The following is a 12,219-nucleotide window of genomic DNA, read 5'->3' on the forward strand; positions in this document are numbered from 1 at the left end:
TTTCAAACTTACCCAATATATACGATTAATTTTTAATCAATCCTATAATAATTACATTTTCAGATAAAGATAAATAATTTTCAACGGAAAAAATTTATTTTCTACAAAAAGTTGAATTTCTTAAGTGGAAAATATGAGTTTTCAATCAAAGAGTGAAACTTTCAACCAAATAGTTAAATTTTCAACTATAATTATAAAACCTTGTTAAAAAAGTCATTTTTTCAAAAAGTAGTTAAGCTCTTAGTGAAATAATCGACTTTTAAACCCAAAAAGATGTACAGTTCATATTTTAACCAAACAATTGAATTTTTGACCAAAAATGATACATTTTCAACCAAAAAGATTAAATTTCTACTAAAAAAGGTCAATTTAATTTTAATAAATTTTTTAATTTTAAAGTCAAAAAGAGTATTATCTACAACAAACCTGAATTTTTAACCTAATTTAAAGGCAAATAGTTGAATTTTCTACTATAATTATGAATCCTTAATAATAAAAAATTAATTTTTTTAATAAGTAGTTAAACTTTAAGTGAATAATCGAATTTTCCACCCAAAAATTATGATTTTAATTTTTAACAATATAGTTGCATTTACAACAAAACAACTTTGCAACCAAAAAATATTTACAGTTGATAATTCAACCGAAAAATGTAATTTTTAATCTAGAAGTATAAATTTTCCATAAAGCAATTTAATTTCTACAAAGAAAGACGAACTGTTAATAAAATACATGATTTTTAACCAGTAATGGTATAGATTAATTGTCAGTTTCAAAAATGTATTTTCAACGAAAGAGATGAACCTTCAAATAAAAGAAATAAAATTTTTAACAAAGTAGTTGAATTTTTGATAGAAAAGAGGACATTTTTTACAAAATAGTTAAATTTTTAACAAAATAATTAATTTTTCAATCAAATAATTGAGTGTCATAGTATTGGACCACGTCTCGTTTCAGATCTGGGATCACTGAGACACCTCACCTAGGTGCCATTCAGCTTTCGGAACGGTTTTCACACCTCCGCTTGGGGGTTAATCCCTTCGGGACCACCACTGGACCCCTTGGTACAGGGACCCTCTATCCGCAACCCGAGGACGCGTTCGGTGTCTTTGTCATAGGCCCTTCGGTTTAATTCTAGAGGAAACAAAACCGAACCGAATGGGGGTTCGTCCGTGATATATATATATATATATATCCTGAAAGCCCGGATTAAGAAAGCACAAGATAAAAACTTTCGTGAACAGCTCCTCGATACCTACATTCAAAGGCACAATGCGTCACTAAGGGTGCTTTATTACCAGCTCTGTCACTCTTACGGTATTAACCTTAATATCGCTCCTCTAAATGCTCCTAGGGAAATCGAGTCAATTGTCGAGAATGGGAAGTGCCTCATATACTGGAACTTTATATTCAAGACAATTGTTTCTGTTGCTCACTCGAGGCCTGACATGGTTCTTCTTGACTTCGAGAAGCGAACCATGTTCGTTATCGAATTTTCCTCGCCAGCTCACAAAAACATCATAACCAAGGAGAATGAAAAGAAGGTGAGGTATCGAGACCTTATAAGGGAGTTGCAACGATTGTACCCGAAATATTCCGTTAAACTAATGGTCCTTATCAACGGCGCTCTTGGAGGTGACAAGCTTTCACTTGCTAATGGCCTAAAAAACATCCCTGTGTGTCAACAATATGCTAAAACACTTGCGGAAAAAAATGCAGAAGGCGGTAGTGCTTAGGTCGCTGCGTGTTCTTAGGGTGCAAGAGGCTTTTCCTGGATCGCCGTATTGATTTCTTTACGGACTGTAAAAACCTATCTCACGGTCGTGAGACGTGGTTGTGGCTGAAATTTTACCGCGATTGCGCTGGGAGCGGGTGCAATTTTCCAGATTAGCACCCGCTCCCGGCGAAATCCTGCGGTTGTCCTTATGACAAATTTTTAAATATGTATATATATATATATAAATAATAGTATTCATATTTATATCATTTATATTTTATACTTGAAATAACGTAACTTCAAAATATGCGCATATAAAAAGGCGCGCGAGGTATTCAAATCTTGAAAATCGCCAGCATCGAAACCTGGAAATATTAAAATCCCAATCTCTTGATTTTATTTCAAAGCGGATAGAGAATAGAGATACAAATAGAACCGCCGTAGTTTTGCGACCGGCAACAGAAAAGTGTTCATTTTCAGTTCCACTAGCATGGAGAATAGATATAAGGAGAACAATCTGTAATGCATGCACTTCACCAAAAACGGTCACTTTTCTGTTGCTGGAAGTACGCAGATACACATGTGTGAAATTACACTTGCGTATAGTTTAAAACTTTCCGAGCATGGCGTGCCAACCGCACATAAAAAAAATATGGCCGCCTACGTTGTTTTGTTTTGACAGGTTGCGTGAACAAATAGAGAATTAATAATCAGACAGGATTTTGTGAAATGTTTGTGGAATAACAAATTATTCGCCATGGAAGAGGTAGGTAGTATGTTTATGAAAATACCAAATTACTTTTACCAACACTATGCGTGCGGCAGGTATTCGACGCGTTCGTAACAAAAAGAATGAACATACAACTTATACCACGCTGTAAGTCTTGTACACTGCACTTGAAAGCACACTTGTTGGAAACTTTCGCTTTTATACAGCGATTTTTAATTTTAACATCCTTGCCTTTATTGATAAACTATTAATTGTTCAATCATTATTTATTTACATTTGACTCGCGTTCACATCCGTAGCAATATTTTTTTAAAGTGCGGTTGGCACGCCACGCTCGGGAAGTTTTGAACTATACGTAAGTTTGATTTTGCACATGTGTGGGCGTACTTCTAGTAACAGAAAAGTGTTCGTTTTCAGTTCCACTAGTTTGGTCTCCATATGTCTATTTTCCATGTCCACTAATTTGATCTCCTTATGTATATTCTCCATGGAAGAAATCATGGAGAATAGACATAAGGAGCCCAAAGTAGTGTAACCGAAAATGAGCAAATTTTTGTCATATGGGCATGGTTACAATACTTTCCGTTCTTGTGTATGGTGCTAATATGGCACGGGGATAAAATCCCGGTAACAAGCATTGAATTCAGAAAAAATAAGAATTTGTATTCCTATGAAAATAAAAATAAAAAAATCTAAAAATCCGCCAACGGGAACAGAAAAAGTGCAGAATAGAAAACTGTGTGGCGGTCGCTATGGAAATAGAAGTTAATAAGTTTAGGAGGTATCTTATTCCTATTGTGGCATTTTAGGCAGATTGAAAAATCGCGCATTCAAAATAATAGAATAATCTTCACTTTTGCGCTGAAATCTGAAAATATTAATTTTTCTCTATTCTACGCTAATTACCGGGATGGCAGCTGCCTATGTTCACATCCTTGACACTGACACAGTTTGCATTGCATATTAACGACTGTGATATATGATTTAAATAGGTCAATTATTATTTATATAAAAAAATATTTTACGAATTTGGTTCATCGCAAAACATCTAATCGCTGTGATCCTGCACTGGTCTAGTCGGCAGCTAGCCGGATAGTTCCGTACAGTCCGATGTGCGCACAAAATAGCGGCATACAGCGAGAGTGAAGGAGACGGGCAGATCTATTTATTTCTTTCATTCTCATGATTACAAAGAATGTCATGCGCATGTCATGCGAATGTCATGCGCGCATCGACGTGCGCGTGACATGCGCGCTCGAATTATTATCTGGGATGGTGAAATGAAAAATAAGTATATTACTTACCAGTTTTAAATCTTGTATGCTTACGCATCACAGAACTGGTACCAAACTTTCACTTAAATGTAGCGGTTTTTATATTGCAATAATCTTGCCATGGCTCAAAGAAATTAATTCAAAGATTTACGAATTTTGTATTTTTCTTTGAGCCTTGAGGATATACTTACCCGAAACCATGACGGCGGTACGTCCGTGAAGATAGCACTTCATCTTTTTGTTATTATGTTTCTTTTTATATGGAATCGTTTGGAATTGTTTGGAAACCTATTTTTATCGTTTATACGATAAAATCCAAAAAGTTATCGCCCATTCAAAAATGGGACACTAACTTCACATTTGCACTGCACTTTTAATGTTTTCCAAAAAATTTTTGCTGAATCGTTTGGAAATCGTTTGGAAACGTTTGGAACCATGGACATAGGAAACAAGGGACTAGGCATGCCATTGCGGGGGTGATGCAATGAGGGGGGAGGACCGCCACCTTTTGATGTCCCGAAACAAATATGGCAGCGCCCACATGTTTATATTTTCATGCACAGTTTGTCGGCAAAAATGCTCGTGCGCATAATCAAATGGCACATCGTAAGATGGCGGCTCTCCCCACTCATGTAATTCTCGCCCCTCCCGTGGATTCAATCCCGCTCGCCAAGTTAGGATGGCATGCCTAGTCCCGTGTTTCCTATGTCCATGTTTGGAACTCAATTTTTATCGTTTGAACGATAAAATCCAAAAAGTTATCGCCTTTTCAAAAAAAAGTAGCTGCACTGCGAATTACAAATTTTTAGGTTTTTTTTTTGCCAATCGCTTGGAAATCGTTTGGATTGTTTTGGAAACACATTATTAAGCATGAATAATTATAAATGATATGTTAAATCCAACTTTTTTTTATCACTCCTTCCTAACCTCTCACCTGAAACATAACCATCGTAATAGCTGTAAGTACGTGCCGTAAGTCCCGCTGTCTATCGTAACATTGCCGTAAGCCGTAAGTTGCTAGTCGTGACGTCATCTAACTAGATGCCTGCATTCCGAGGGTCTAGCAATAATACCAACTGCATGGGACGATCTTTCTTGTTTAATATCTTGGCAAAAAATGATTTTTCACCAAAAGTACATTTGGATATTGTTTCTTATTTTTTGAAATCTATTAAATTAAATAATAAAATCGGTACAAAAAGAACCATCCTTTTTATTTTTGCATTTAATAGTTTCTTAAAAATAAATATAATATATATTATAGTAATATAATTACAAAATTTTCTGAATAAAAAAATATTCTGCCCAATTATACAATAACACTCCCCTTCCATTGTTTCTATTATGGAATTTCCTGTTTATGATATTTGATTACTTCCATAAGGCACTCCATCAAAATGAAGGTTAAATTCGTTAACCAGATATTTCCAACCAAATTTTATTGCTGGTAAAATTAGGCAGGGTGTCGAGAACTTTATTTTTGGAAAAACGACACAAGAGACGAAAACAATAAAAAGACAAAAGTTCTTTAACCAAAAAATATTTACAAGTTTGTTATAACTCTAGTTATAAAACTATGTTAAAAGTAAAAAAATAAACTTTCTTGAAAAAGGGCAAGATACAATAATATTTTATTTAAAAATATTTTTCGCCTAAATTATATCTACATTGTATATAAACAAATTAAATTTATGGAAAAACGACACAAGTTGCAATAAAATGTTATATAGTAATTTTTATTCGAATAGAATACGTATTTTTTTAATGATAAAAATAAGACAATGAAAATACTTTAGTTCTAATAATTATGCATATTATAAATGGTAATAATATAAATTTATTGAAATGATATACATTTTTTAGGGTGACTAAGAATAAATTTGAGTGCAAAATAAGAAAGAAATTTTAAACTAATCATTAAAAATATGATTTGTACTTTATTTTGCAATATCTGAAAAAGCAACCCCAGACCGAGGTACATAAATAAATATAATATACATTTAATATAATAGAGTTAAACATAATGTAGAAACGTTCGCATTATAGTTTCTTCGTATCTCTTATACTATTTAGATTATTATTCACTATTATCATATTTCAGAATTTATATACCCCAATGTTTTCAACGATAATACATTTTTTAAACCATTTATTTAGATGTGTTATTGATAGTAATTTTTTCAGATCCATTTCATTGATAAAAAAGTACATGTTAATAAGCTAAATATTGTAAGTTTCGAAATAAACAGAATTTTCTCAAACTTTTTTTATATCCTTATAAAGTGTGCCAAATGAGACTCCAATCAAATAATTACTTCAAATGTTACCGTGTTTATAGATTACAACATCGAAAAATACATATATTGCACATATACAACAGTCCTATCACCAAAAAGGTTTTTGTTCAACCTGTAGAACTTTACTTCCTCATAAGTATATTAATCTTCGTAATTTTTTAATTTGATGTATGTGGCTGCTGTTGGAGTAACAAGTTATTTTCCGTTATAAGTGATCTCTCCTTTATTCAGATCGTTGTAAAGCTCCCACTTTTCAGATTTCCTTCGGCATAAAGCTACAAAATGATTTGGAGTATGGATGATAATCCCTGCTAATCTGCAAAGGAACATAGAAAAATATATAAGTATATCGGAGTGTATAGAAGTTTACAATCAGGACTTTTTCCAGTAGATTTCAAAGGCGCTCTAATTAGACTGAAATGGTTTGCTTATAATAGAACGAGGACTGATGAAATTCCAAGCCTGATTAACCCAACTTGAAGGCAACATTTCAATTTCATAAGATTTTTTTAAAGCCAAAAATGTATATTTAAGAAAAAATAATAACACTAAATTCGAAAACTAGTACATTTTTTAAGGTACTGGGCTGATTTTGAGGATTGGTTTCAGCAGAATTTTGGATAATTAGTAAGTCATTTCTAGATGTTTTTCTCTAGGGACATTGATAAAAATGTAAATAAAATCATTTCTTTACATATTTTTTTACATATTTTTTAAAGTAGATATTGCCAAAATAGTCTAAATTCTTATGTTTTATTACATTTTCAATAACTTCCTAAATAATCAACATTTTTCAATTTTATTAAGCTCGTTTTGAAGCTATTTTTTCATTGCATCACAAAAGCTTACGAGTATGAATGGTAAAAAATGTCTTTTTGAATTACAAGAACTAGAAGTTGTAATGAAAAAGTTGGAAAATTTTGAAAACATCTTATTTACAGGCAAATCAGAATAAAAGTCAAATAAATATATATTTTGAGGAAATTAAATAGAAAATTCATGATTATATGTTTCATATATTTTGCAAAAATATTTTTGTTACAAAAAATAATATTGCAATTTTTCCAACTTTTTTGTTACAACTTCAAGGTCTTGCAATTCAAAAAGAAAATGTTTACGAATAATACTCATAAGCTGTTGTAATACGGTGAAAAAAAGCTGCCGAATTAGATCACTGTTAGATCTAACTGAAAAACATGCCTCCTAATACTAAAAAAATTAAGTATTTGATTTAATAAATTTTTTTACTAATATTAAAGAGAAAAATACAGCACATGTAACTTCATCTTTCAAAATTATTACTTAAATATTATTTCATTGAAAATAACATAAAAAAGAGTATATTGAACCTGAACTTTTCATTATGAAAACTGATGTAAACAGGAATATCTCCTGGTTTGCATTTCATTGTAGAAAATGATTCTTCGTCTAGCGAAGGGACATCTAAATCAATCAGCAGATGGGCATTCAACGAAATATTTTGTACTTCAGCTAATGATTTGCATTTCGCTGCAGTACATGGCTGAATTCTTGATGGTGAAACAATGGCGAGTTCTATTGCTTCAAAGCCTTTTTCTTGGATGACTGAAGAATTGAGGCTTACGCACGGAATCAGTCTGATACTCTCATGATTTCTTGAGCATATTGCAGTTGTGCATAAGCTTGGTTCCTTTTCAATGAGGAATCTCCACATAACATCCACACCTGAAAAGGCACTTATGGTATGAAGCAGCGCAGATGAATCTCTGTTAAAAGTTTCATTTCTTTTGTCAGGAGTTGTACCGTTGAATTTCGACAATATGTAAGTTTTTTGTACATAAACGTGCGCCTGAGCTCCCGAATCAACGAAAATGAACAGAAATCCGCATGTTTCATTTTTGGATTCTTTAATGAAACGCATATAGTCTTCATTGTCGATTGTGGAGGTCGCTAAAATTTGAATTATGGAATCAAATGCGCACGTATTGATCACTCTTATATGTCGACTTTGAATGCAATGAAGACTCTTGAAGTGGCAGCCGTTCACCAAGAATAACTTTGGTAGCTTTTTTTTTGTTTTAGTTTCATAGGATTAATGTGTTTAATTTCTGGACATGGTCGAAAATATTTAGTTTTATTTTTTCTCTTAATATTTTTTGCTGAACAATTTAAATCTTTTGTTAGTGCTGGGTTATTCCTTTTTGATACTTTTTGATTTACTTCACATAATTTCGAAGATTTATCCAGTATAATATTGTTCGACGGCTTCAAGCCACTTAAAATTGAATCACTCAAAGCTACATTGAATATTGCATTTTCCTTTGCACTTTCACTCAATATCACTAAAAATCGACACCAGAAATCAGAGTCCTATCATCCCATTCAAAACTCGCGACAACTCACAAGCATAATTTGAACAATAATGAGAACCCAAGATTTGGAAACTATAACTACAGGTATCTCATTATGCTATTATATTATATTATGCCTATGGGGCCATCCATATACCACGTGGACACTTTAGGGGGGGGGGGATATGGCAAAATTCCACGCTTGTCCACGAGGGGGTCCGGGGGGGGGTCAAGCTAGAATCCACGTGGACATACATTTCCCGAAATTTGATGGAAACTATACTGAAATGAGATAAGGTATACTCTAAGTATACTCCAACTTTTATATTGTTCCAGCGCACAATATAATTTTTAATATTCATTTTTTTCACAACTTTTTCTCTGAAAGTCAAATAATGTTTGAGCTCACGTTCCTAAGCTAATTCGAATTTTTTCAGCCAATTCATCGCTCCTTTTGGACTTCTTATAGTCCGGGAGCTCGCGACAATTCTATGGACGTCATTTTAGTACTCACTAAAATTTTAGATTCTTTTGTTTTCATAGTCAACAGTTTGAAATTCGTTGACTAACAGCTGTTAGTGTATTTTTCATCAATTTATCGTTAAACTCGTCAAAAATTCGAGTGAAAAAACGTCATTTTAGTACTCTTGAAACCCACGAGGAATGATTGTTTGGATGCTAATAAGTAAAGAGAAGTTTGACTGACAGCTCCTGAGTGGTGCCAAAGTTGACTGGCAGGCTGTCTAAAATGTCAAAGATTCGAGTGAAAAAACTTCATTTTAGTACTCTTGAAACCCACGGGGAATGATTTTTTGGATGCTCAAAACTAACAATAACTTTGACTGGCAGCTCCTGAGTGGTGCCAAAGTTAACTGGCAGACTGTCAAACATGTCAAAGATTTGAATGAAAAAACGTCATTTTAGTACGCTTCAAACCCACGGGGAATAATTGTTTGGATGCTAAAAACTAACAATAAGTTTGACTGGCAGCTCCTGAGTGGTGCCAAAGTTAACTGGGAAACTGTCAAACATGTCAAAAATTCGAGTGAAAAAACGTCATTTTAGTATTTTTCAAGTCCATTGAGGATGTTTGTTTTGGTGCAAACAACTAACATAGAATTTGACTGGCAGCTCCTGAGTAGTGCCAAAGTTGACTGATATTTTAATCAGCAACCGAATAGTCCTTTTCATGAAATAAAATTTTCATCTGTAGGATACTTTTATAAAACGAATATGTATATAAAAAAGGAAACTACGAAAATCTCACTTGTTACGTAAATTCACAGCTCGCAACAATGGGTTTCGAGAGTGCTAAAATCACGTTTCTTGACTTGAATTTTTGGCATGTTTCACAGCCTGCCAGTCAACTTTGGCACCACTCAGGAGCTGCCAGTCAAACTTCTTGGTAGTTGTTTGCACCTAAAAAATCAACCCCAATGGGTTTCAAGAGTACTAAAATTACGTTTTTTCACTCGAATTTTTGACATGTTTGACAGCCTGCCAGTCAACTTTGGCACCGCCGAGAAACTGTCAGACAAACTTGTTGTTAGTTTTTAGCACCCAAACAATCATTCCCCGTGGGTTTGAAGAGTACTAAAATGACGTTTGTTTACTCGAATTTCCGACCAGTTTAACGATAAATTGTTGCAAAATGTACCAACAGCTGTTAGCCAGTCAACGAGTTTCGAACTGTTGACATATGAAAAAAAAAGAATCTGAAATTTTAGTGAGTACTCAAATGATGTCTATGGAATTGTCGTGAGCTCCTGGAGATTTTGAAGACTAATAATATCTATATTTTCAGAAAATACGTCCACGTAGACAAAGTATTGGGGGGGGGGGGCATTCGTCCAAATTCCACGGCTGTCCACGAGGGGCGACGGGGGGGATCAAAAAGTGGTGGAAAATTGTCCACGTGGTATATGGATGGCCCCTATACAGTATTTCAGGTGGAAATACACCACTGGCGTAGTACTGGCTCAGAACAAATTGCCGGAGTCCCACTACTGGGCATATATACTGGGTAAGTACTGCCTGGTAATGCTCCGCAGCACTGTCATGCAGTACTGGCGCGTTGTTACACACCAGTACTGGTTCCATACTGGAAAACTTCTGGCGTACCAAAATGTCGGTGTTAACTTTAAAAATAATAAAAAATCATTTAATTTTTTTAAGGACGTATTTAATCTTCTCCATTTATCAACATACGACTGAATATCGTCCGAATATTATTTGTTTTTACAAAAATTTCTATTTCATTTACATTTTTTCGTTAATTTTAACAACCACTATTGCTATACTCTAACACATCAGTAGACAACTAGATATCAAATATATTTGGAAACTGTCTTATTTAAAGTTTTCGATGATACGAAAATTCTTAAAGATGAAGCTTTTTTAAAATTTGAAAAAAATTGTATAAGTTTTAGAAATATTTGTCAAATTTTCTGGTACACGTTTAATTTAAAAACTATTAATTAAGGTATAAAATACAGTTAAACATACAAAAGACGCAAAGGTCGAAAAAAAATGTTTTCCTGCTCTTAGAAAATTCCTGTTCAATTTTCGGTTTTCCCATTTTCCCGCCGAGCAGCTACCCTGTTTTAAAATTATCGACTTCCGGTTAACAAAATGAAAAAGGTCAGAAAAAATCAATTTTTCCTATCATTTTTTGCTTCTGCGAACATCAAAGTTACACATTGTTTGTGTTTCATTTTGAGTTCTTTAAAAATATGAAGAGCGAATATTTTAAATTATATATTTTTTTTACAAATTCAATGACAATAACAAAATGAAACAAGTATTAAATCAAATTACAATAACATTTTAATAGATATAATTAACTTGTTTTACTTCTTTTAGTTGCATGAAATTATAAATTTTGAATATATAACATGTTACTTTTTTTGCTTAAAATATAATGAAATACATAACATTTATATGTCTAATAATGCTAGGTTGAAGTATTTTTCACTAATATTTGATCAGAAATATTGCGGACAAAGTCCAAAAATAAACCATTTTCCTAGGCTTATTTTAAAGGTAAATTGTCATGCATTTAATCAACGTTTTGACAAAACTGAGCTGATTCTTCGAACGAATAAGTTCAATTTTATTTAAAAACGCTAATGAATCCATTGTTTTTTATATCGTAAGCACTGTAAATGTTTGTCTTGACATGTTTGAAATTTTAAGGAAGCAGTGAGCATTTCAAGACATTTTCCCTCGTCCTATCCCTTTATTTTGCCGGTCAAGCTTCAAGGTTCAGGTAGTAGTTATAAATATATAAATCCTATATTTCAATTATCTTGTCCTAATATTGAACTACCTAACAACAGTTCAGAAAGAGATTCGTTAGTGGGTCATGAATTGCACCAAGTTCATAATTGCAAAGACTAAACCACAGTCTAAACGGCGTTAAATGTGGAAATCCCCGTTCATTGTATTCATGTTCACAGGTGACATGCAAAAAAGATCATTGCTGGATGGTATTTATTATCCCACTATCTCTTTTAGTTTTTAAAACTCATAAACAAATTGTGTTTCCTATTTTGAAAAAGCTCTAATTTGTTGAATCTTGTTATAATCGAAGAATTTAACTGAGGTAGTTTCTAAATATATATATTATCCAATGAAAACTTTGAATGGAATTTTATATCTATCAGAAAAATATTTTTTGTTTTTCTATTTTTTGAACATTTTCAAAATTTTCAAAACTTTATTATATTATATTATTTTCATCTAAATTAAACTTTCCGTTCACATAATTTGCAATAATTGAGACTCCGGATTCTATAACCACGCATAAAATTTGCCTGGCCGCTTCAGGCCGCTCGAGTTGGCCCCTGATGGCTTGAAAATCAGTTTTCGA

General features: G+C 33.0%; 1 protein-coding gene across 2 annotated transcripts in view; it reads right to left on the reverse strand.

Moving 5' to 3' along the window:
• The window catches only part of LOC117176292 (b(0,+)-type amino acid transporter 1-like), a 140,008-nt gene that overhangs the window by 34,618 nt on the left and 93,171 nt on the right, over window positions 1-12,219 (reverse strand). The window contains exon 1 of one of the 2 annotated variants that reach the window (XM_033366486.1): window positions 3,913-4,125. The exons of the other annotated variant lie outside the window; for it this stretch is intronic. Within the exon in view, the coding sequence (XP_033222377.1) occupies window positions 3,913-3,955 (43 nt within the window). The 5' untranslated portion in view covers window positions 3,956-4,125. Of the gene's footprint in view, window positions 1-3,912; window positions 4,126-12,219 lie in introns of those variants that run through there. 2 annotated transcript variants of the gene reach the window in all.

The sequence above is a fragment of the Belonocnema kinseyi genome, chromosome 7 (assembly GCF_010883055.1).
Source record: "Belonocnema kinseyi isolate 2016_QV_RU_SX_M_011 chromosome 7, B_treatae_v1, whole genome shotgun sequence".
Taxonomy (NCBI): Eukaryota; Metazoa; Arthropoda; class Insecta; order Hymenoptera; family Cynipidae; genus Belonocnema; species Belonocnema kinseyi.